Genomic DNA, 26,162 nt, shown 5'->3' with positions numbered 1-26,162 from the left:
TGCTAGCTAATGCAAAACTGCCACATGCAAAGGCATGCTGGGATATCTGGAGTGTTTCACTGAACTTCTTCAAAAGTTACAGTATGTTGTATGCACACACTATACTATATTTGGACAATTAATCCAGCACAGCACACTTAAGAAAAAAAATATATATATTTAAATTAATTTTAATTGTAGGATGCCTGTTGGTTTTTCTATTGTTTAAATGCAATATTTGCCTAAATTGAGACTCTTGAGAAACACAAGAAACAATCATTAAAGCAGTTTTTGAATATACTTTATTAAAAATTAGATTTTTAAATTATTCATTTAGATTATGAAAGTAAACAACAGTAACTTCATACATATCATTCAGTACAGAGAGGAATGATTCCATTTGACAGAATGTGTGTATATGTGTGTGTTTGTGTGAAAACATAATTGTGTCCTGAGCATGGTGTGTGTATGTGTGCGTAAACATACATGCTTATTCACGTGGAATCATTTAATGAATGGGTGGGAGGAGTGAAGCAAGAAGCGCTTATCACAATGAATAGTAAATGCAAATGCAGAGAATGTAGGTTTGGGAGTGTTTTTTTGTTTGGGAGGTTTGATTGTGGCAGTAGATTGTCGAAAAAAACCTAGAGTAGACTGTGTGTAAACATTAAATATGTTCCACAAAACCAGCTTTGTGAGTAAACCAACTATTCTCCCCAGCTTTGTATGATATAAGTCACTATATAAGCTACATAAATGGGTGAGCTGAAAGTTGAGGCATCACAGTGTGCTACATGCTATATGCTAACATACCCCTGAGAAGAAAAACACACTTTAACACACAATTAAAGAGGAAAAGACTGAACAAGATTTGAGTTCTTTAGCATGTTTTTCAGCAGAAGGAACAAAAGGCTTTAGGAATGAGATGTGAAATTCCAATAATAAAGCACAAGGTGTTCAAATACTGATTCAGGACCAGTTTTACACTCAGAAAAGCTTTGAAGAGCCATTATGTGTCGTGGAAACACTGAGCTCAGATCAGCGCTGTTCCACTGAGATCTTAATTCAGGTCAGGATTCTATTTCCTGTTTTGAGGCTGTTTTGGCTTTTGGTCTGAACTTCTTTTTACAAATAGATCAAAGCCTGCGGAAAGGACAACATTATACCAAATTCTTCTGCTGTTTCCCTACATTTCCTTTTGGCCATCTGTTTGAGCTCCTTAACAAAGAACAACTTACAAGAGATGTATATGCAACCTTGCATACTTATTATTCCCTTTGTGTAGATTAACAATATAAGTCTTATGCACACAAACATAAGATCACTTTCTATCCCTGTATCACGTTATAAAAGCAGAGTTGGTTTTTCATGCAACACACGTACAACAAATGAAACATAACAGCAACACATAAATAATTAATTAGGCCATAGAAAACATGAATCACCCTGTGTATGTGTGTGTTTGAATAAGGAGAAGTTTGTTAGCTGGAGGGCAGCGTGTGTTTGGCAAAAGCATTGCTGGCAGTGAGGGCTTCAGACCAGGGGACGAAAGTTACATCACAGGAAAAAGAGGCAAAACCACAGTGTTTCAGTCTAGGCAAATGTCAATGACACGCTCTAGGATTCAGAGTCCTGCAGAGAACAGAATTTAATTCAGTTAGATGTTAATCCTATTCTGTAATCCATAACAATATCACATTAAACCAGTGTAGAGCCAGTAACACAATATGACAAAAAGGTATCTTAATAATCAATATTTTCATCTTGCTGTTCAGTACAACTATTTAAACATCCACTATGAAAACTGCATAATGTGTTTCATAGAATATATTCTGAATTCACTTTATTTTTCTTATTCCATTGGCAAATTGTGTTTTTAAGCATAAATCTAACAAAATGAATGGTTAATGCATAAAACAAGAACAGAAATAGCCAAAAGGGGAGGGAAGAATAAAATATATTCAAGATATATTCTCCGAAAACATGTTTTATTACCCTTTTATTATTTATTTTAAAAAACGTTTTCCTTTTTTTAATTAAAAGACAAGCCGGAGTGTGTTTGTACCTTTACTGGGGCAAACGGAGGAATGAGAACACTGTGTTCGTCTCTTTAGACTGGAAGAAATCTTCATAATCCTGCAAAATGATAGAATTATAAATGACTGAGGAGAGTTTTTAGCAACTGTAACTGTTTGTCTTTAATATTGGATATAATACTGACATTCTATCTGCCATAAATATCAAACCAAACTAAATAAGAGAACCTGCTTATTCAGATTATATAAATTATGCTATTTAACATCCATTAACATAATCTAAAATCAAATTACTTCAAATCAAATTGTCTTGCTCTGCATTCGTGTCAAACAGTTAATCGCTGTGACGTGAAGGAAGCGGATCTGCTGTTCTGATTGGCTGAGAGAGTTGTTGGAGGCGGTGTCTAAGAGTAATTAGGATTATTCTGAGATTACATCAATTGGGCACTCAGCAAAATCCAGATGCTTCCATGAGTCAGTCACGAAATATACAAACCTTACCATAACTCAAGTTTAAAGCCATGAATCATTTCTAAATTAAGATTCAAACTCATAAATGTCTTTCTGATTCTTTAGCCATTTATGGCAAGAGTGTCACAGTGGTGATAAATAGAGAGTGTGAAGGTGTGAATGTAAGTATTAGGGTGTGCTTTGCCTGCAAAATCTCTTTTTTGAAACTTTAAGATTTGTTTTTGGAAGAACAGAGGCATGAAAATGCCTTTCCCTTTTCACAACCTTATAAAGGGCATCTCATGCTTTAATGTGACTGGCTAGAGAAAACACAATAAATACCACACTAGAATGTAATTGGCTGAAAAAGAGAACGGTGCCACACAGCTTAACACCATGGATATTTGTATACGTGTATTGATTTTTAATAAACATCCTCTCAAACCAACCCAATGTGGACTCATTGGCCAGACAGAGAGCTTTTAGCTTATCATTGATTTAAGTGTCTGAGAGAAACAGAGTATTACTTCAGCAGAATCCCTTACAGAACGAATTAATACGCATGAATTGAGGTCTGTGGTATATTGATGAAGATATAACCAATGTGCGAGTATCTAACAATAAATTTGCTTTTGAATGAAGATTATTGAACAGGTTAAGTCAACATGTTTTAATAGGAGAGGGTGCATCACCTGTCCAGTGTGCGACATATCAAGCATATGAATTAGTTTCTAATGAAAAGAATTGATGACTCACGCCGCAGTAGTCGTCTCCATTGAAGATCTGAGGGGGGAGAGGATTGCCCTTTTCAGGTCGTTTCTCCTCAGGAATGTTCCGGTACATCCAGAGCCTCTGATCCTCCAGCATGGTGATGTCAACCTCCTCGAAGCTGATCCGGTTGGCCTCCAGAAAGCCCACGATGGCCTGCTGACGTTTCTTCACCTGAGGAATCACACAATGAAGTTCTTTGGTCAATAATCTGTGATTAGATATTAAATGATCTGTGTTATCAAAGTTATTAAAGGCTACTCTCAAACTTATGTATTAACATTTATGAGTGTATGAGTAATTATTCATTCACAACTGAAACGTGGTTGTGGTGTAATCGTAATGAAAAACTGCTGTTTGTGTCCCAGAAATCTTATTACTGAACTGTCACATTATTTGTCACATCCATCTCTGTTGTGTCATGCAAAATACATGTTAATAATTTAAAATGAAATAGTTTGCATTTGTTTTTGCTTTTTTGTTTTCCAATTTATTGCTTTTAATGTTATATTTAATGTTAAACTATATATTTAAAGTGTTTAATTGATATTTATAAAATATAAATACTAATGTATGTAGTTGATTCTAAAATGCTTTATGAACTTTAACAGAATTGTAAAATAGTAAATATAGTATTGATTGGAATTAATATGTGGTGCAATGATATTAACTAATTAAAAGTGTTGTTAACAAATTTTGGACTCATCAACCTTGTAATTGTCAGCCTTGAAACATTTTGAATTTAACAGTGCTGGCAAAAAAAGTAAAAGTATAAAGTATTAATATACTGTTATACATTTCTGTGTGCATTAGTGTCTATGTCCTTTCTGAAAACACACAGATGGAAAGCACTCAGTGAAATTCCCATTAGTCAGATGTAGGAGGAGAGTATTGATCAGCAAAAAGGGATTTATTTGAAACCAAATGTAAAACACACAGCTGAGACACACCTAAAAAAAATCCCTAAAACTTTATAGAATATGATTATGCATTTCAAGCACATCAAATTTAACACAGAAAACAATGAAAGACTTTGTGTGTATATTTCATTGCGCTTTTGAGTGTCTATTTTTATGGTGAAAAGGTTATTTAACATCTGTTCTGTGTCTGGCGTCCTGTGTTTCTGAATCCTTCCCCATATTAACATTGAATAAACTTTTTGTCCTTATCTTACACACTTGTCTGTCACCCTCTGCACTCAGCTCTCCATTGTACTGTTTAAAAACTCAATAGTTCCATTCCAGTGCAACAATGCCAAGTACATTTTCCAAAGAATAAACATGTCTTTCTTTAAATTCCTAGCACTTGTAGTTAATGAATGCATTAAGAAGTGGCACACAGAGATGAAAAGATTTCCAAAATGATAACATTCCTTTTAAAAACACCTTCCTCAAAAGAACAACACAGTAGAGTTAAAGGATATTTCACCCAAAAATGAAAATTCTGTCATTAATTACTCATGTCGTTCCAAACCTGTAAGACCTTCATTCATCTTCGGAACACAAATTAAGATATTTTTGATGCATTCCGAGAGCTCTCTGACCCTCCCGTAGACAGCAAGGATCCTTATACGATCAAGGCTCAGAAACATAGCAAGGAGATCGTTAAAATAATCCATGTGACATCAGTGGTTCAACCGTAATTTTACGAAGCTACGAGAATACTTTTTGTGTGCAAAGAAAACAAAAGTAACGACTTTATTCAACTATTCGTCTCCTCCGCGTCACTCTATAGCTCCATTTTGGAGAGTATCACATACATAAACAACTAATGCTGTTCTGTGTCAGCAGCACTGTATGCGGATATGCTGTTTACGTTGTTACGCTTTGAACTGAACGTAAACAATGTATCCGCGTACATGCGTTGTTTAAGTATGTGATACGCTCCAAAATGGCACTATAGGGTGACGCGGAGGAGACGAATTGTTGAATAAAGTCATTATTTTTGTTTTCTTTGCGCACAAACAGTATTCTCATAACTTCGTAAAATTACGGTTGAACCACTGATGTCACATGGACTATTTTAATGATCTCCTTGCTATGTTTCTGAACCTTTATCGTGTAAGGATCCTTGCTGTCTATGGGAGGGTCAGAGAGCTCTCGGAATGCATCAAAAATATCTTAATTTGTGTTCTGAAGATGAACGAAGGTCTTACAGGTTTGGAACGACATGAGAGTGAGTAATTAATGACAGAATTTTTGGGTGAACTATTCCTTTAACTGATGCTTCAGTTTTAACGTTTAAAGAACTTTAACTTTCATTACATGAAAATATAATATTCTTTCTTTGCATATTCTCTCTAAATCACCTTTTGTGTTTAACAGAAGAATACAGATTGAACTAAAACTAAAACCATAAAGTCATTACTTGAAATAAAACAAACATGAACTTGAGTAAAATTTTAAAAACTTGTCTGCGCACCTAACTACAGAAAATGAGGCCTAGTTTCAACAGCTGTTTGAGAGGGCGTGACTTACAAAAACACACACACCTACACACCCTAGTTTGGCAGTACTAAAGTGTGTTGTCCAGAGAGAGGTTTTGGACATATCCACATTGTGGAGGAGGACAGATGGAGTACAAAAAGTCCCCTGCCTCATCTCACCTCGCCTTGCCTATCTTTGTCTGTCTCTCTCCCTCTCTCTGCTGACTTTGCAGAGCATGTTGCTGGGCGGCCACTGCATGCAGAGCTGTTTAGATGAAATCTGTCACTAAACACACACATACACACACCCGTGCACACAGAAAGCACAAGTGAATACAGACTGATACTTAGTGATGCGTTGATGAGTGAATCACATCTCTCTCTCACACACATATGCGCATGTTTGACTGCAAGAAAGAGAGTGAGATTCTTTGTAAAGGTAGAGCAGCTCGCCATTAAATATTAAAGGAACACTCCACTATTTTTGAAAATAGGCTCATTTTCCAACTCCCCTAGAGTGTTAAACAGTTGAGTTTTACCGTTTTCGAATCCATTCAGCCGATCTCCGGGTCTGGCGGTAGCACTTTTAGCTGTAGCTTAGCATAGATCATTGAATCGGATTAGACCATTAGCATCTCGCTCAAAAATGACCAAAGAGTTTCTATATTTTTCCTATTTAAAACTGGACTCTTCTGTAGTTACATCGTGTACTAAGACCGGACGGAAAATGAAAAGTTGCAATTTTCTAGGCCAATATGGCTAGGAACTATACTGTCATTCCGGCGTAATAATCAAGGAACTTTGCTGCCGTACTATGGGTGCAGCAAGCACAATGATATTACGCAGTGCCTGAAAATAGTCCCCAGCACGCTCCCTGTAAAAAATATAGAAACTCTTTGGTCATTTTTGTCTTTTTTAGTGACTCATTTCTTAATTCAACCGATTCGTTCAATAATTTGTTCAGGAAGGAAAACCAGCATTCACCTGTCTTTGTGTGCGAGTTGTTGAATCAATCGTTCAACCGATTCGTTCAAAAACGCGGATTCATTCATTCATTAAGGAATAAAATGTCACTACTGTGTGAGACGCACAGCGATTCTGTTGATGTTTTGTTTACTTAAAAAAATGTTTATACTTAAGTTACTCTGTATTAAAATCTGTTTTATTGAATTGTTGTATAAAAGCAATATTATAATTGTGCTGTTATTTCTAATATACCATGCTGCCTCCTGACTAATAAGGCATATTCAAAGCTATTCTGATATATTTGGATATACAGCACTTTTGGATTTTGGATTTTGGACAGTATTTGGTTGGTCATGTGATTATGAGGCAACCTGCTGCATTTAAATTACATTTATTAGGCTACTGATATGACTTGGTTTTGAATGTACATTCTTTTTAACTTTTTCTAATTTTTTAAAAACATTTTATTACTACATAGAATTTTTGCATGTGTAAAACTTTCGATTAAATGATGTTGTGCGCTTTTAAAGAAAGACAAATCCCATGAGTGTGTTTCATCCTGTTTTGAATCAATGAGCTGAATGCACCCTTACCACTCAGACTTTCTTAACACACTTACTGAGCTTATATCACTGTCGAACCTGTCTCTCCACTAAGCTCAGCTGACTGAAAATCACTCAGTGAGCGCTAGTCTCAGTCTTTCACATGTATGTGTAAAGTGCAACGGTTGGAGGTGGATGAGTGTAACGAGTGGAAAAGGTTAGTCAGGGTATGACCTTTATAATTCCCCTCTGACCAAAGCTTGAGAGCTAATGTGAATCAACGTGTGTTTGTGTAGATGTAAGTTAAAATATTAACCCTCACTCATTTGATCCTAAAATCGGCCGCCTTTTAGTACAGATTGTTTTCATCAGCCATCACTTGCTTCACATCCTTGACAAAAAACAAGTTATATAACAAACACATATGTAAACTGAGTGAACACACACACACACACTGTAGCGCCTGCGTAGGATCATGCATGAGCGTTGGACGGTTTATGGCTTAAAAGACCCTTTTAGCCTTTTGACATTTGCATATAAATTACAGGTAAGTCTGTCCATCCGTGGCAGTTATTAAGTGAAACATTTCATTTTTCTTTTCTAATGATTATCTTGTCAGCAAGAATGTCAGCATAAAAGAGATGTTTGCCTATTTATGAGAGCAGTGTGTGCTGAGGCCACGGAGACTTCAAAATAGCTCTTTTTGGGTAAACAATCCGGGTCTTGTAGAAATAGCAGAAATCGGTGCATAACTCAGGCTGTTACTTCATTCTGGTACTATTAGGTTACAGTGCTGAACGTGTACTTGCCTCTCTAACATCCAAATACACATGCTTCATCTCCATATCAAAGCTGTCAAATACACAGTAAATCACTGAACAAAAACATAATCTGATAACCATCAAACACCAAAAGAATGACATCACAGGAAAATATGAATACAGTCGCCCCTCCCTCCCCCCAGTCTCTGTTCAGAGACTGTGATCTCCTCTAGTGGTCGACCGATATATCGCCAAGGCCAATATATCGGCCGATATTTGGCAATTTTTTTGCTCACATTCTCCCTCTGGTTCGCTCGCTGACGCCATTAACAGTTCTGAGAGTTCAGCTTCACTGGAGATGCGCGATCGACAAACTTTAAACTCGTGATTTCAAATTATGCTGCGCTTCATGCTTTTGCCTACTGTCATATTCATGTCATTTTCATTGTGTGCTGTATGTAAAATGAGTGTTACCTTGGCTTTATTTGAAAAAATGTGATTACCATTGCACACAAACTTCCCAGAATACTGAGTGCCCTGTTGGTTACAGTGTTTACTTCCTTTTTAATTATGTTTTTATTAAATATTTATTTGTGAAAATACTTTGTAATTTAAAGTATAAGCATGTTTATTTTACACATTTATTTTTTTAATCCATTTTCAAATGATTTCAAATTTCTTAAATATTAAATCAAATAAATTAAAGTATATCGGCTTTATATCGGCCATCGGCCACCCTGCTTTCCAAGATATCGGCATCGGCTGTCAAAAAAACAATATCGGTCGACCACTAATCTCCTCATTTAAAGAACTAAAAATCAATGTCACTGGACCAGCCTGTTAAATGGCTGAAATATAATCCCAGCTCTGAATGAATCAGGACATTTCTTGTGCTTTCCCTGCAGGCTGTAAAACAGAGCGATTAAAACCGAGTAAACGTGCAAACCTCTAAGCTTTATGGCTGTTTGCAGTGCGCCGAGGTGGACAACAGCTTGGATTATCTCAAATACAGCAATACAGCAAACCACCGAAAAGCATTTGATAGAAATCGTTTCTGAATATATAGATCAGAACTGAGTTTTCCAGTGGTTATATAACTAATACATTTTAGAGTCACAATAAGTCATATCTACCCAGAATGTTCTGCAATGTGTGGCTTGAAAACAGCCCCAGTTTTACAGGTACACCAAAATGTAATGTAAATGTAAAATACCAAAACGTACCACAGTTATACCCTGAAACCATGGTAATACCATGTGTTTTTTTTGGAAAATTATTCTTGGAGTGGCATGTAAATACCATGAGCAATGATTAATGGTTTATAGGCTATTAAAGGTACCATACATTGCTATTTGAATCAGTCACTGTACCATGGTATCGCCTGAAAGAGAGGGTGGGTTTTCCAGGACGGGTTAAGTTCATGAAGTGGCCCGGGCTTACTTAAAAATAACCAACGATACTCTTATTGACATATTCATATATAACTCGCGTGCACATAAAAACCTTACCGAGTGCCATAAATGTATCATGAAGCGAAGTTATTCATATAAATCTATACAAGACATTCTTACATCTATTTAACATATTTAATATATAGAATAGATTATAAAATTACAGATCACAGAATAAAAATGAGCTGTCGTTTGGTGTCATTCCTGGTAGTCTCCAGTTTTACAACACGCAACTCTGAAATGCGCGATGTAAACATGTTACTCACCGCGACAGAGCCGGAGGAGGACGCGATAAACACTCTGATGACCATCGTAATCCTCACTTGCCCTCTCGCGGAAGAATGAAGGCTGGGAAGTGTTGCGCTCTCCCTTTCTATAGACTTCTTTGGACCTGCGGTGACGTCAACGCCACCCTTTGAAATTAAAAGTGAGTGCGCGCGCCCGGTGTTCTATAATAAAGCCGCTCGTGCTCCATCAGTTTGCACACAAACTTCCCAGAATACTGAGTGCCCTGTTGGTTACAGTGTTTACTTCCTTTTTAATTATGTTTTTATTAAATATTTATTTGTGAAAATACTTTGTAATTTAAAGTATAAGCATGTTTATTTTACACATTTATTTTTTTAATCCATTTTCAAATGATTTCAAATTTCTTAAATATTAAATCAAATAAATTAAAGTATATCGGCTTTATATCGGCCATCGGCCACCCTGCTTTCCAAGATATCGGCATCGGCTGTCAAAAAAACAATATCGGTCGACCACTAATCTCCTCATTTAAAGAACTAAAAATCAATGTCACTGGACCAGCCTGTTAAATGGCTGAAATATAATCCCAGCTCTGAATGAATCAGGACATTTCTTGTGCTTTCCCTGCAGGCTGTAAAACAGAGCGATTAAAACCGAGTTGATCTGCACGCCAGTGATTGTGGCATTGGAGTTGGCAGTGGGGTTGGCTTTTACTGTAAACGTGCACTTTGTCCAACCTCTAAGCTTTATGGCTGTTTGCAGTGCGCCGAGGTGGACAACAGCTTGGATTATCTCAAATACAGCATAAACCATAACCACCGAAAAGCATTTGATAGAAATCGTTTCTGAATATATAGATCAGAACTGAGTTTTCCAGTGGTTATATAACTAATACATTTTAGAGTCACAATAAGTCATATCTACCCAGAATGTTCTGCAATGTGTGGCTTGAAAACAGCCCCAGTTTTACAGGTACACCAAAATGTAATGTAAATGTAAAATACCAAAACGTACCACAGTTATACCCTGAAACCATGGTAATACCATGTGTTTTTTTTGGAAAATTATTCTTGGAGTGGCATGTAAATACCATGAGCAATGATTAATGGTTTATAGGCTATTAAAGGTACCATACATTGCTATTTGAATCAGTCACTGTACCATGGTATCGCCTGAAAGAGAGGGTGGGTTTTCCAGGACGGGTTAAGTTCATGAAGTGGCCCGGGCTTACTTAAAAATAACCAACGATACTCTTATTGACATATTCATATATAACTCGCGTGCACATAAAAACCTTACCGAGTGCCATAAATGTATCATGAAGCGAAGTTATTCATATAAATCTATACAAGACATTCTTACATCTATTTAACATATTTAATATATAGAATAGATTATAAAATTACAGATCACAGAATAAAAATGAGCTGTCGTTTGGTGTCATTCCTGGTAGTCTCCAGTTTTACAACACGCAACTCTGAAATGCGCGATGTAAACATGTTACTCACCGCGACAGAGCCGGAGGAGGACGCGATAAACACTCTGATGACCATCGTAATCCTCACTTGCCCTCTCGCGGAAGAATGAAGGCTGGGAAGTGTTGCGCTCTCCCTTTCTATAGACTTCTTTGGACCTGCGGTGACGTCAACGCCACCCTTTGAAATTAAAAGTGAGTGCGCGCGCCCGGTGTTCTATAATAAAGCCGCTCGTGCTCCATCAGTGCACTTCACTCGGAGCGCTCATCCTCTGGCTCCAGCTCAAGACGTGAATCATGGGAAATGTAGTTTCCATCTCCTACAAAAAAACCCGAAGGCTATCCTTGTGTTATTATTATGTATTCGATTATAATATGTCAAATACCTGAAAAGCTACATAAGTCCTCCTCTCAAGCAAGTATATTACTGCCATAGTTAGGATGTTGCTGCGAAGTGTTATCATAATGAAATGATATGGCAAACTACTGAATATAAGGAAATATAGGAAAAACATTGTTGCCATTATGCGTATGTGTACATTACATTTACATTTAGACATTTAGCAGACGCTTTTATCCAAAGCGACTTACAAATGAGGACAATGGAAGCAATCAAAATCAACAAAAGAGCAATGATATACAAGTGCTATAACAAGTCTCAGTTAGTTTAATGCAGTACACGTAGCAAGTTTAAAAAAAACATATAATAAAAAGAAAACAGATAGAATAGAAAAAGAATAGAGCAAGCTAGTGTTAGAGGCCTATTTTGCTTTTGTTAATTGTAGCCTATAATAAATAAAAAGAAAACAAATAGATAGAATACAAAAAGATTAGAGAAGCTATAGTGTTAGTTTTTTTTTTTTAAAGAAAACAAGCAGTTAGTAAATAAATAGAGTGCAAGTCTAAAACGGGCAAGTTTAAAAAAAAAGAAAGAATAGAATTAGAATAGAGAGTGCTAGAGTTAGAGGGTCAACTAAAGATGGAAGAGATGTGGTTTTAGTCGATTCTTGAAGATGGCTAAGGACTCAGCTGCTCGGATTGAGTTGGGCAGGTCATTCCACCATGTCCAAATGTTCTTAAAACATTGAAACTTATAAATATTACAAGAACGGTATAGGACCACCAACATGCCGTCTTCCATCTTTAATTTGATTTTATTAAAAATATTTTAAATCAACGAGACACTTGTGGTTGTGTAGTTTTTAAAAATATATTTTTTTAATTTATTATCATATTTACATGGTATTTATTTGGTCATTTGCATGTTTGTTCTTACTGTGAAGACAAAAATATATTTTAAATAAAAAATGTTTTAAATCAATGGGACTCGTTTGGATTTTATTTAGATATTTATCATTTTCATTTAGCATTGTTTCTATTGAAAATAGATATTTTAACCATCTATAATTTATCTATCATGTGAGTGTTATCATCACTAAGTGTTATCATAGTAACACCAATCAGACTCGAAACTCGCTTTTTAAATATATTTCTGAAGGGTTTTTTCTCCTTTTAAAGCATTACCGACGCCTGACGCCTGACGCCTGTCTGTCAGCGTAACATCAGCCGTGCTCAACAAGTGGTGACGGACAGGGCGCGCACGTTGCCATGGCGAAGCGTCACTATGACACCGGTAGCAGAAGGCGAGGCGCGGATTCAGAGATTTCACCAACTCCTTCAGTAAAGCATATATTCCTCTTCAAAAGCTACAATCTCCGCCATAATCGACCTCAGATGCTGTTTGATTACAGGACAGACGACCAAAACAACCGCCTGTTTACCGTATCGAATAAGGATTTGCTAATCGTTTGGCGTCGTCTCTACAGTAGAGTGTGTTGTGTGTTGTCCTAGTTGCACGATATAATCCCTAGCCAGCTAGCTCATGTAGCTGGCTAGCGAGTTTGCGAGCCGTTAATCGAGCCACGTTATGAAGAAACTGACTGTATAGATATGGATACTTAGAAGGGAAGAAACTGGTAAGCAACGTTACTTTTAAATTGATTTCACGCGCGTTGTTGCAGCAGTGTACGTACAGCGTTTGTTATTGCTTTTGTCATCAACACAAAGTACGAACAATCAGGTTGTAAACAAGAAACACTAGCAGCTTCTTAAGCTATACAGACACCTATTAAGATACAGCCTTACATCGTTTTGTTTTAAACGAAGACACGGTGACTGCTTTCTTTATTGTTTAAGGACACCTGTAGTTGTACTTACTGTTATATTGGTAACGTTATATGACTTACAATTCTGCCTTTGAAAATCTCTTTTATTATGATATTTGGCAACAGCAACTATAATAACTCCATTATTGTAAGTTCATCACAATATTATTTTATATATTTCGGAATATAAGTCAATTTTATATAGTAATATCAACCAAATTGATTGACATTTGTTGCTGTTATGGTTACTAAGGCCATTCAAACTGGTGCGTCAAGTGCAGATGGTTTCAGTTCTTGATGCCAGCATGTCATATATATCCAAAACACAATGGCAATATAAAACGTTTTATCATTAGACTGTATGCGTAGAAAACTCTCTTAACCTCTGTGGTATTGTATCAGTTTTACGTTTGCATAAAATTCCTTACCTAAAGGCAAGAGGGGTCCTTGGCAGAAAAAATGGATTTCAATTACTAATGAATGCAGATCTTTATTTAATTTTATTAGATTTTTGGCATTTTTGCTTTTATTATGATAGGGAAGATCAGAACTGACAAGAAGAGAAGCGGGAAAGAGATTGTGGGGCGGGATCGGGAAAGGTTCTTGTGTCGGGATTCGAACTCGGGACACCCATAGCGCAACAGCACTGTATGCCGGCATGCTGCCCGCAAACCTATCGGCACCGACATGAATGAAAATCTAATTTATTATAATTTGTTTATTATTAGTAGTAGTTGTAGTAGTATATTTTAAATAGGTCTGTACCTGCAGGTAGCAAATAGGGCTGATATTTATTTGGGGAAGGCCTCATATAACTCAAGATTTCCTTAATTCTGATATTTTAATATTAACTTTAAATATTTGATCCTAACTTTAAAGAATTTGTTTCTTTTTGCAAAAATTTAGATTTATGGCACTTCGTAATGGGTGTCTTAATAAACATTTTACCAAAAATGAGGGAGGTGAAAGGTCAGGCAGTAACTGAATGTGTTTAGCATGCCATTAAGGAAGGAAGGAATGAATGAATGATATTATTGGCCACTTACAAAAGGGCAGACTCAGTCTCCATGGTGACGGTGACCAGAGACGATATCAGGATTCTGCAGGTTCAGGCACAGAAAGAGGAGGACTTGCCAGTAGCCTTACAAACGGGTCATAAATACATTTTTATGAGGATACAACCAATCTCCTGTAGCTCATTTTTGTCTTTTATCCAGCTCTATTTTTTTTTGTTCTTTGTGACACTTGGTGATTCCTTATTTGTACTTCTGATCTTTATCAACTATTGCACTTCACAAACACAATATATGCCCTGATTTGATAAGACTGGTTAGAACATAATACAAGTTGAATATGCAGTCTAAATGGCTTAGTGTTCGAGACTTGCTCAGTTGTGACTAAATAATAGTAATGTACGTAATTTTATGGCTGAATACATTATATGTGTTAGTGGCTGGACACTGTATCCCCAGCCACATTGCTAGATGAGAATTAATAACACGTCACTTTTGTTAATGAGCAACAAACATGACAGTGGCTTGATGCAGACTTGATGAAGCCTCTCAGACAGCTTGAGTGTTTAGTGTCTGGTTTTATGTCACGATTCGCTGAAGGCTCACACACGATCTAATTTGCAAACATACCGTGCCATAGCAATCATTCCTTTACTGATTTGTGTGTTTGGATGTGTGTGTGCTGCTTATTAATTGTGAGTGAAGCACATATTCAGTCCAGTCTCAGTTTGATCTGTCTCGATCATTGTGAACTGTATTGCAGGGAGAGACATGGACTTGCATGGGGATAATCAGGAATCAGAGCACAGCCGATTGTCTCACCACAGTGATGGGAAGATCTCGGAATCTCCTTTTCGATCTGGAAAACTGGAGAAATACCGGAAAGACACTGAAAGCTCGGTTGGGGATCATGCACGAACCAGAACGCGAGAGCCGGCCGGAGACCCAGACCGGGATCAGTGTTCGGATGGAGAGCGTAGCAGTCCCTCTTTCTACTCGGATGATTATGAAAACGTCTCACACTCAGATCGGTCTCTCTCGCCATCAGCCTCTCCATCTCCACAAAGAAGAGGGAGGTCTAGGAGAGTGTCCAGCAGCCCCTTACATCGAGCAGGTATGTGAACACGTTATATGTAAACATACAAGTCTGAAAAATCATGTTGAAAATCTATGTAGAAAAATCTAACGCAAACCTATAAATAAGCAGGACTTTTAAGAAATTCTGAAAAATTAAAAAGAAACTTTATGATCTACAATGATTAATAAATATTTAAGATTCTGCACAATATCTAGGTCACTAATCTTATAAGTACATTTGTAACACTGATCATGTGAACTCCTTAACATGATCATCACAATTTGAACAAACTTGTTGAGTACATATAACTTCAGCATGTACAATATTTATGTAAAATCTTGTTTACTTCTCTTTTCACACATCATAATGGAGCAAATTCATCTGCAATTCAGAAGGTCAAATCATTTGTGTACATCTTCTAAATCACATAAAATTAGTCAGATGTCTCCTCTTATCCACAAATTACAGGTATAATGTAATTAACATGATGATCAAGGCCATCAGCAACTGAATCCTGTGGTGATTGGGCATGGCCATTTTTTATTTTATTTATTTATTTTTATATAAATCAAGTTTCTTGAGACTCTTTGATTACTGTGATTCAACCCAGGATCTGAGGGATGGGCGGCAGTGTAATTTTCTCACTCAAAAGATACTCAGTTGTGGAATCATATAAATGAGTCCTTGGTGTATATATCTCACAAAACCTGTGAAGGACATGGCCAGGTCACATTTCACTCCAAAAACTAAAAGATATAATAAATTATATTTTGCTTAAACAATATAAAGCCAATTTTGAGGACCAAGATTTTTACCTTATAACAATATATCACAGTTAAGCACATTTCCAGAACGATTTTACTACCATAATGCTTCACAAATAACAGATTTTAAAAATAAAATATTAATATAATTTAAAAATAATATAATTTAAATGTAGATGTGCTTAATTGTCATAAAAATAATGGCATGATGCAACGCATCCTAATGATCCTAACAATAGGTTTCAGTTTATTTGTGCAAAATGTAACTTCACATCTATATTTTTTATTTAATTATTTATTTTTTATTTTACTTTATTTTTATTTTGTTATTTGAAGCAAAATATAATGTGGATATCAACCTTTAAATTGACTAAAGCATCGGTTAATTAGAGAATAACTGTTGTGTTCTGCAGTACCAATAATGACCAGCAGATTGCACAAAAGACATTTAGCATCAAGTGTCATGTGAATGGAAAACTATCATGTTTTTTATTTTTTATTTTTTTATTAATACTTTTGTTCAGCAAGGTTGCATTAAATTGATCAAAAGTGACAATAAAGACTTTTACATTGTTACAAATAAATGATGTTCTTTTGACATTCCTATTCATCAAATAATCCTGAAAAATATGCAATTTTTGTGTTTACACAAAATATTAAGCAGCACAACTGATTTCAACACTGGAAATAAAAAGATATGTTTCTTGAGCACAAAATAAATATTTGAATGATTTCCGAAAGACCATGTGACACTAAAGGCTGAAATTTTAGCTTTGCCATTACAAAAATAAATAACACACGTTTTATATATATTTCAATTATATAAGTCTCATATGTATGTATGTATGTATATATATATATATATATATACATATATCATATGTATATGCGACTTCTTTTAAAGACACAAAAATATCTTTTGAAAGTTTTTGTATTCCTATATGTGGTTGTAGCTGCACATATATATTTTTTTTTTTATGTATATTTTTTTTTTGTAGCTTTATTTAATTACTTATGTACTTATATTGGTTGTTCTTTTCAGGTGTACTTAAAGGTGTGTCACGCCGTCTCCCGCCCCACTCCCATCATCCTCAGCAGCGGTCAGTAGGCATCCGATCCCAAACTTTGAGTAAAGACACTCCATCCAAAGAAGTGGACCCGGTCACCAAACGCATGCTGTCTGCACGTCTGCTAAAGATCAACGAGTTGAAGAACGCTTTGTCTGAGCTGAGGCTGCATGCAGACGAGTTGCAGCGTGAGAACCGTTTACTGCGACAGATGCAGCTGCGGCAAGAGAAAGCTCTGCATCGCTACAATGACACAGAGAGCGAGATCTCGCAGCTGTTGTCTCGTCACAACAATGAGACTCATGTATTGCGTGAGAGGCTGAGACGCAGTCAAGAGAACCAGCGCACAGCTGAGCGCAGCCTCAGGGAAACGGACGCCCAGCTCCAGCGCTGTCGTAGCCAGCTGCAGAAACTGCAGCAACTCGCAGATGACCAGAATCTTGGAGAAAGGGAGGAACTCTCACGAAAACTAACGTACACTCAAGGCAAATTGCAAGAAAGTGAACGCAGAGTGAAGGTAAAAAATTACAGTCAATCACACAGTGCAGGGCTTAACAATAAGGATGGGCTGTCACTTGTTGAGCTAGCACTATATCTTACGTTTTGATCATGTCTATGCATTTTTATGCCTTGCAAACTTATACAGTTGGTTGGGAATTATGCTTGTCAACTTTTCAAACTTGTTCCAAAGGTCAAATTATCCACTGGCTAAAAAAAGGGATATTTGACCATGTATGTCATAATTTCCAGAAGTGTTTATAAATTTATGGTTTCTTGTGTAATTATAAGGTATATATATTTTTTCTTTTTAAAGAAAACTTTATTTTATTAAAATAAACTTTATTAAAACTTTAAAGAAAACTTTAAACTTTATAGAATTCTTATTTATATGTCTGAAATGAATGATAATAAATTATATATATTTTTTAATTAGAATTGTATTATAATTAATTGAAATAATTATGAATTATATAATAATAATAAAATAAATATTAATAATGCATTTCACTTTTAAAATCTAAATATAACATTTACACCTTTGATTTAAATTTATAAGTCTATAATATTTTGTGTGCGCCTTAAAATAATGTCTTTCCATAAGATATAAGTGATATCCTTCTTGTGCAAAGCTTCTTATTTTCTTTATACGTTTACTCTTACCATTCTTATATTGTTGGATAAATGAGTTTGAGCCATTAATATCCATACAGCTGTTACCAGAGGAAGTTAACTTTCTTTTAGGGGCTAAGGTTGATTATAATGACTTCATCCTTCATCATGCAGTCAATATGTGTTTTTTTTGTTTTATGGCTCTGTGTGTGTAATGTATGTAATGCGTCATCAGGAATTGGAGAAGAACATGGAGCTGAGTAGTGGGAGCTTTCAGAGGCAGCTAGCTAATGAGAGGAAGAGAACTCATGATTCACAACAGGAAGTTAAAGCACTACAGGAGGAAATGGAGAGGCTTTGCACTAAACTAAAGGTACCAAATACTTTACATAAAACACCCACAAATCATATGCAGATTTTAGTTACATTTTGATTCTTTTAATCACAAATCCATCATGTCATAGGTTAATTACTTTTTTGCATCTTGTTATATCAGGAGAAAGAAAAGGAACTGGATGCTCGGAACATCTACGCTAACAGGATGCTGAAAGCTTCTTCCAGAAAAGAAGCTGAGAATGGCAGCAAGCGAAAAGGTAGATCTAAGTCCCATTACACAGCTGTACTAGGCACCTTCCTCCCAGGGCCTTCTTACACACTTTAACATTAGGTTCATAATTATTATTAGCAGACAGGTAATGACTCCACAACAAACATCTTCCTATGGTGATTATATTCTCGTGAGATTCACTAGTGACTCCAGCTTTAATTACAGTGGTTCTATGGATTAGATATATCACTTTGACATTCATATAACAATCAGAGTGTTTGAAGAGATATTGTGGGGGCTCTAAAGGGTGGAGTATTACATTATGTATATCTGTGTGCCTGTAACCTATGTATTTTGCCACATGTTTGTGTTTGTATATGTATTGAAGTCTCCAATACAACCAGCACTAAATCAGTACAGACAGAGGACAGGGCGTCCTCACTGTACTTCCCATCACCACCTCCAGCTCTTACCAACGAACTCCCACCTGACGACCAGACCGATGATTACCTCTCTCTGAAGGCATGTATAATAATCTGCTCAGTAGAGATCTTATAAATTACATGTCTTTTTGGATTTCATTTTCTGAATCTTATTTATTTATTAAACATAAGATAACTGTAGTTCATGAAATTGCGATTAGCTTCAGTTTGTGATGTCATTACTGTAATTAGACCAATGTTCTATATAGCTTTGTTTAAAAATCTAGTGAGCTGCTTGTTGTCTTCGACAGCAACTCGCAAATAGCACTCCATTTAGGAGATTTCAAACAGTGAGAATGAAAGTACATCACACACAGATATTGGGTTAAGTAATACATTTTTCATTTACAACTATTATTAATTAACATTTATATATATATATATATATATATATATATATTGAATGAATGCTAAATAATAAATAGATATAAATAAATATTTTTACCTTGTGAATAATTTATTTTATTTAATTGTATGTAATGTTTATTATTGACAAATCTGTCTGCAATCTTGGATTTTTTTTAAATTAATTAATTAATTAATTAATTAATTATTTTCTGAGCTCATTGAACTTCACAGTATTTTTTTCTGTGAAGGATACATATAATGATGCCTTAGTTTTTGGCTTAAATAATCTTTTGGAATCTCTTGTCATTGAATGATCATGTGACGCTTTAAAATGCAGCCTCACTAGGTTTTGGAACAGAGCACATAATTTCTGCATATTGAGCTAGAAACCTCAGCACACAATAAAATGTCTCTCAAATTTTATAACTCATGAGAAAAGAATATATTTATTTGTGTTTCATCATCTTTCATTTTTTGATACTGTTATATTTGTAGTTATTCTTTTGTTAATAGATTGATTTTGCTCGTTAGTGCTTAATTTACATCCTTCCGCTCTCTGTCTTTCTCATACTGTTTTATCACCTATCAATCCTTTTAGTCAGCTCACATACCCGTGAATTTCCTTGTTAATTAATCGGAGTAATTTTTAATTATTGACTTTCAGGTTCAAAAGCCTACAGTGAATCACAGGGTAAAAAAGGTTGGCCTTGAATGTCTGTCCTTCTGTATCCCAGCATGCAGCACACAATAGAATAGACTGTAGTTCATATTCTGGCTCCCAAAGCAAATCTTCACATCTTTAATTCAGCATTGCATTGCTGTATGAAGTGCTAACCTCTTAAACTCTACCAAATAGTCTCAATAGAAGAGCACTAGTAACCTGGCTGATTTGTTTTACAGCATGAGTGTCCATGATACATAATAATAATAATATTTCTGAATTAAGAATGATCTCAGGTCAGGTTTCAAGAGCAGTTCTGGGAGACATACTTGTTTTGTCTAGCTTAAAAGTCTAAAATGAAAATTCTATTATCATTTACTCACCTTCAATTCATTTAAGACTGATGACTTCTTACTTCTGTGGAACACAAAAAAGGAGAAGTTGCACAGAATGTTTATATTGTAATTTGTGATCAGGGGTGGTCAAACTTCAAAAATGGCAAAAAAAAAAAAAAAAAAAGACACCATAGAGCATCATTTAAGTAGACCATATTCTCTGCAACAGCTGCTCTTGATATATTTTCAAATACGTTGCATCAGTTTTGACATTAGTGATGCCAAATGTCATTGGTTCTTGTGTGTCTTTTAACTGATTACGACCTGCCAAATTTAAACATCATGAGGATGAGAAAATGCTGAAAATTTTTGTCACCATCATTTTTGTGCAGACTAAAATAATATTTCACTGAGCAAACTTTGCGGAAATTATGAACTTTGTGTTTTACTCTATTTCAGTCCTTTGTTTGTCATCCATTTTCTTCAATAATATATCAGCAGAACCAGCAAGGCAGGGAGCAGAGACCAAGAGAAACAAAAGAATGGAAGATTCAAGAGTTTTGGAGGGAAAGAGAGAAAGAAAGAGACATGGAATCTGAGATGGTACGAACAAGGGAGAAGGAGAGAAAAGAAGAGGCAATGCATGACAGAGAAAGAGAAATGGAGCTGCTGAAAGACAAGGAGAGGCAAAGACTAGATCAACAGCAGAGCTCAAATGAGAAGAACTCAAAGGGAAACAGAGGTAGGAAAGTAACTGGTCATAGATGCCATCCTGCTGTCTCAGTCAGTCAAATGGACATACACAAATAAATTATATAATTAACATAACAATTTGAGTAAATTAAATACTGTTAGCTAAAATATAGTTAAAATATTATAACTAAAAAGAAACTCAAATAACTAAAGTTTTCAATCGTGCAGATGTATTTGATGGATGTTTGTCAAATATTTAATGTACACAACAGTTCAAAAGTTGCTTGTTCTCACCAAGATTGCATATATTTATTCAAAAGACAGTAAAAACAGTAATATTGTAAAATATTATTGCAATTTTAAATAACTATTTTTTTATTTTAGTATATTTTAAAATATACTTTATATATTTATATGTAAAGCTGAATTTTCAGTAGCCATTACTCCAGATACATTACTCTAAATACTTTTTTTGTAACAATGTAAAAGTCTTTACTGACATTTTTGGTCAGTTGAATGCATCCTTGCTGAATAAAAATATTGTTGGTACCGACCCCAAACTTTTGAACAGTAGTGGACTTGTTGAAATGCATGTTTGCATCTACAGTAATTCTGTTTCTTTTAAATAGGCCTGGACAGAAAGGAAGAAGATTGGAAGAGGATTGGCCTGTCTGTATCTCAAAAGGAGGACGAGAGCCGGAAGCAGCGTGAACTGGAAGAGGAACAACTTAAAGCAAGAAATCTGGAGATCCAGGCCGTCAATCAAGAGAGTGCAGAAGAGGAACGTCAGCACAAAGAGCAGCTACTGGCTAAGATGCGTGAGATCAACATGCAGACTCAAGGTCAGGACTCTGACTTCTTTTCCGATGACACAGGAAGTCTCCGCTCTCCTCCGCGGTTGTCCGAGCAACGGAACCACAACGGTATTTTCAAATTCACAGAACCAGAAGAGAACACAAACACATTGGCGAGTGGGAGAAGAGCGGGTGGTCCCCGATCACATGGACCAAGTGAGGATATTGATCTTGCTTTTGGCAGCTACGCCCCTTCTTTTGGTAAATCTGCCCCCCGTGCTGGTTTAGGTGCACGCAATGCAAATCAGCCACCTCGAGAACTAGATGAAGGGCTGGATCTGGGTGGCCTGGTCAAAGAAAGGAAGTCTAACCTCATGCAGCAGCTTTTTGGTGCCTCAGCCACACCACCTCCTTCAGATCCATCCAGCAAGATGGAGATCCTAAGCCCCCCTCTAACAAGTCAGTTCTCATCAGGACCAGTAGGTGGACGCAGGAGGGACACAGACACACCGAATGTACTAAACATCAGTTCTCTCCCCAACAATAGGAGCACTCTGCATGTCTCTGAGAGCCGACCTGCGGTCAGGGCCATTACGTCATTTGATGATGACATAGAAGAAGTCACACTCTGAATAGGGCACTTTTATAGCCAATACGAAAGAATCAGTTTTTTGAAAACACAAGGAAAGAATCCAGAAACGTCTGATATTTTGTTCTGAGCTCCCTTATGAAGTAATCGCTGATTAAACAATGCTTAGTTTGCTAATATGCCTCTGTTTTCTAACACTTCCGGCAAAATCACAGAGGAAGACTTTTTCAGTGATACTTTTTTCATGGTTAGGTTTGCAAAGGGTCCAATATTAACACTCACTGCACACTAAAGGCTGTAAAAGCATGGAAGGGAGTGGAAAGTTCTGTGGATGAGCTACTGACAATGCGCAAATTAAAGAACACCGACGCATCCAGATCCATAATGACCAAAGTATTCTACCAAGAGCTGCGCCAGTTAGCAACTATGGCTGCCATGTCAGATGCAAAATGTGTTAATTGGTGGCAAATAGTGGTAAACTTGACTTCCGCAAACCTTAAGAAATCGCATTGTATGATATATTTAAATACTCCCCTCCTATAAATTTTGCATCTGAAAGGGAGATTCCTACAAATGCATATACTTCACAGTAATTTCTTTTCACACCAACTGAGGGTTTGCGCTGGCGCAAGCTTTTAGCAAATCTGGCCCTAAATGTAAAAAATGTCACCTGTAGGCAAGTAACTTTTAAGGAACCACAGTGTAATAGATGGTTTAAGTCAAACTGTAAGAATGACAATCTAACCCTTGCTGATGTAATCAAAAAGAGTGATTCATATCAAGAATGTACGACCCGTCAAATAGGGAAAACATCCATTGTGACTTGCACGTCGTCTAAACAACTTATACCTCAGTGGAAAATTCTGAAGTTTATCAGAGACGCTTAAAGGGATTTAGGTACTTGTTTTTTGTCAAAAATCTGACACATAGTGGCCTTGCTGGTCATGCTTTTGTTTTGGTGGCTACAAGTTTAGAAAATTGTGGGTGGCAAAAAAATCAGGTATTTTGTTTAATAAAAATAATTCATAAAACACTTTCATGTTGAGTAAGTAATATTTAAGGACTATAAAACTTTACATTGAGCCCTTGATCGGTGTGGGAGACCAGGTCATTTTGGACTTTTCCTCTGTGTTTTTATTGCTGAGAAACCCCCTTGCATACCACATGGAAAGAAGTTAAAGTTAATGTTGTATTTGGATTTTCTCACCATTTTACAAGAACGTTATAATTAGAGCTAGAGGGTGGTATGCATTAGCTGATAGTCTTGTGTAAGATTCAGTTCATGGGTTTGTCTGAAAGGAAGAGCTCTGCACTTTCAGTACTGATATGAGTGTGACAGAGCTTTGCCCTCTCAAGAGAGCTACTCTGCGTCTTCTCCCACACAGCACTTTTAGTCTCTCTCCCCTTCTCTCATTTTAGATAAATGTTAAATGTAAAGTTTGCAGTTTATAGATGAAACAATGAGGCAAATTCTCAAATTATATCTATACAGAACACCCAAAAATATGGGCAGTTACAAATGTGTGAATTTCTTTGCATTAGATAGCAAAATATCTAACCAAGTGGCATTTTCTCAAATCTAACAAACCGGTCCCAATTTGAGATTCTGTTGTACTATTTAACATATTGAAAATTGAACTTGTGCTGATAAATGGCTCTTGGTTTGATATTTTATTATTTAATACAGTGATTCTATGTGTGGTACGTTTACACATATTTTTGGGGGCCACTGTATATGTTTTTGTTTATGTTACGCGGTATGGTCCGTTTTACTTTAACCATTTAGTAACCAGAAAACTCTGAAGTAATTTGACTTGCACTTGAATTCTCAGCTAATGCAGTGTCTTTGTTGGTCTGCTTTCCCATAATGAGTTTTCATTTTTATAAATGCGGGGTTATCTGTGAGAATGTTTCAAGTGGTTGTGTTACATTTTTTTTGTGTAATTAGAATATATGTTTTGCTCGATCCAAACATTTCAGGGTTTCTCAAGTACTGAGACATCTGTTGTGAAATACTAGAAATAATGTGGTTGATGTTACTAATCGTGACTTTTTAATGAGGGATGTCACAATTTATACATGGACTTAAAGCGGAGATAGATTTACATTTGAAATATACTGTAAACACGAATCAAATACTTAACTACGTTTCATTTTTAAAAGACTCCCAGACTTTTCATCTCATGGCCACCATTACTCAACTTTTTTAAAAGAACAAAATCTGGCAATAATCTAGAAATTCTCACTGCAAACTGACTGAGATCTATAAATTGCTATGCTTTTAATGGTGATCCATCAGTTTTCCAAAGCACTGTAGCATGTTACTGTAGCGCTAAAATGGTTCATTGTGAAAGCAAATTCTATTATTTATGATAATACAATGGCTTGAGGTTGATTTTGTGCATGTTTTTTGTTTGTTATCTGACTTTGTACTGTATAGTAGATTTTGAAATAGTGATCCTCTGATCATTCAAATACAGTTTTTATGGTTAAAGTGTGTTTGTTACATCTTTCCACAAGCTTTTGAAAGAGAGATGTCATCAACATCATACACACTGGAATGCACATAACCATTAGTCAGCACAGAATCAGATCCATAGACGTGTGTGACCTAGAAATGTATGTTTGCTACGTGAACATCCTCTGTCATTTACAGGAAACCTCTGATTGTCTTCTCTGGAGTGGCAGCAAGCTTCCAGAGGTACATGTGTGTTGTGAAGCATGGTAGAACGTTAACCATTGTCAAGTTACTATAGAATGTTTTCCATTGTAAGGTCGTGGCAGAGATGTGGCCATTGTGGAGGGATGCTATTGTGAGCTTGGGGGCGAATGGTTCTGTGCATTTAACCTCAATCACATGACTGTCGTGTGAATCAGTTATATCAATGATGAGACAATTATAGGTTTATAGTGTGAATCTTGTGACACCTGGCAAGAAAATGTCACATTTCTGTATGTAACAATTCATAAAGATGTTTTGCCATATATCAGAGATGCCTGTGGGCCAAAGTTGGCCATGATAAACTTTGATTTAGCTATGTCATAACACAAGGACAGGCAAAATAGAAGGAAAAAAACATGCCACTGAAGCATATATTCAATTATAGTTTATATTTTGGTTTTAACATTTTTTGTTTGATTTTTGCATTGAAATGTTAAAAAGCAATTATTACTAAAATTTATTAAAATACCTTAAAATATATATTTTTATATTATTATCTTTAATTATATTATAATATAATTGGATCTAATGCAAAATGGCCCTCAGACAGGTTTGAGTTTTGGCCCTTTATATTATAATTTTGGGCACCTTTAGGCCTGTATAAATAATGAACCATGCCATGAAGATATTTTTGCCACATATATTAATTATTATTATTTATTAAATCATGGTAGTATTTATTGTATTACTTTT

The 26,162-nt window shown here is 35.9% G+C and overlaps 2 protein-coding genes across 7 annotated transcripts; one reads left to right on the top strand and one right to left on the bottom strand.

Moving 5' to 3' along the window:
• Nucleotides 1–269: 269 nt before the first annotated feature.
• On the bottom strand, nt 270–11,340 carry sh3bgrl2 (SH3 domain binding glutamate-rich protein like 2). 3 transcript variants are annotated; one of them, XM_016257519.1, is made up of 4 exons: nt 11,136–11,340; nt 3,222–3,407; nt 2,045–2,115; nt 270–1,611 (listed from the first exon to the last, which is right to left on the bottom strand). In XM_016257519.1, the coding sequence occupies exons 1-3, from the start codon at nt 11,178–11,180 to the stop codon at nt 2,047–2,049; spliced, it is 300 nt and encodes a 99-aa protein (XP_016113005.1). In that variant the 5' UTR covers nt 11,181–11,340; the 3' UTR covers nt 270–1,611; nt 2,045–2,046. The 3 variants fall into 3 exon arrangements, with proteins under 3 accessions (XP_016113005.1, XP_016112996.1, XP_016113012.1); XM_016257510.1 differs by lacking the exon at nt 11,136–11,340 and adding an exon at nt 9,645–9,808; XM_016257526.1 differs by lacking the exons at nt 2,045–2,115; nt 11,136–11,340 and adding an exon at nt 9,645–9,813.
• Nucleotides 11,341–12,693: 1,353 nt separating this feature from the next.
• On the top strand, nt 12,694–25,241 carry lca5 (lebercilin LCA5). 4 transcript variants are annotated; one of them, XM_016257484.1, is made up of 9 exons: nt 12,694–13,077; nt 15,043–15,393; nt 17,164–17,705; nt 18,534–18,671; nt 18,795–18,891; nt 19,234–19,367; nt 20,340–20,375; nt 21,173–21,413; nt 21,994–25,241. In XM_016257484.1, the coding sequence occupies exons 2-9, from the start codon at nt 15,051–15,053 to the stop codon at nt 22,788–22,790; spliced, it is 2,328 nt and encodes a 775-aa protein (XP_016112970.1). In that variant the 5' UTR covers nt 12,694–13,077; nt 15,043–15,050; the 3' UTR covers nt 22,791–25,241. The 4 variants fall into 4 exon arrangements, with proteins under 4 accessions (XP_016112970.1, XP_016112964.1, XP_016112986.1 ...); XM_016257478.1 differs by having other exon boundaries at nt 21,170–21,413; XM_016257500.1 differs by lacking the exon at nt 20,340–20,375.
• Nucleotides 25,242–26,162: the final 921 nt, after the last annotated feature.

Source organism: Sinocyclocheilus grahami, unplaced genomic scaffold (genome assembly GCF_001515645.1).
Source record: "Sinocyclocheilus grahami isolate Dianchi unplaced genomic scaffold, SAMN03320097.WGS_v1.1 scaffold29.1, whole genome shotgun sequence".
Taxonomy (NCBI): Eukaryota; Metazoa; Chordata; class Actinopteri; order Cypriniformes; family Cyprinidae; genus Sinocyclocheilus; species Sinocyclocheilus grahami.
This window is presented reverse-complemented; position numbering and strand designations above follow the sequence as displayed.

Bases quoted from the DNA above. Each gene is read 5' to 3' on its own strand.
- sh3bgrl2 (XM_016257519.1), bottom strand. From the start codon at position 11,180: ATGGTCATCAGAGTGTTTATCGCGTCCTCCTCCGGCTCTGTCGCG. The intron at 3,408-11,135 runs GTGAGTAACATG...GTGATTCCTCAG, and splicing joins CCTCCTCCGGCTCTGTCGCG to GTGAAGAAACGTCAGCAGGC. The intron at 2,116-3,221 runs GTGAGTCATCAA...ATCATTTTGCAG, and splicing joins ATGGAGACGACTACTGCGGC to GATTATGAAGATTTCTTCCA.
- lca5 (XM_016257478.1), top strand. From the start codon at position 15,051: ATGGACTTGCATGGGGATAATCAGGAATCAGAGCACAGCCGATTGTCT. The intron at 15,394-17,163 runs GTATGTGAACAC...TGTTCTTTTCAG, and splicing joins CAGCCCCTTACATCGAGCAG to GTGTACTTAAAGGTGTGTCA. The intron at 18,892-19,233 runs GTAGATCTAAGT...TATGTATTGAAG, and splicing joins GAATGGCAGCAAGCGAAAAG to TCTCCAATACAACCAGCACT.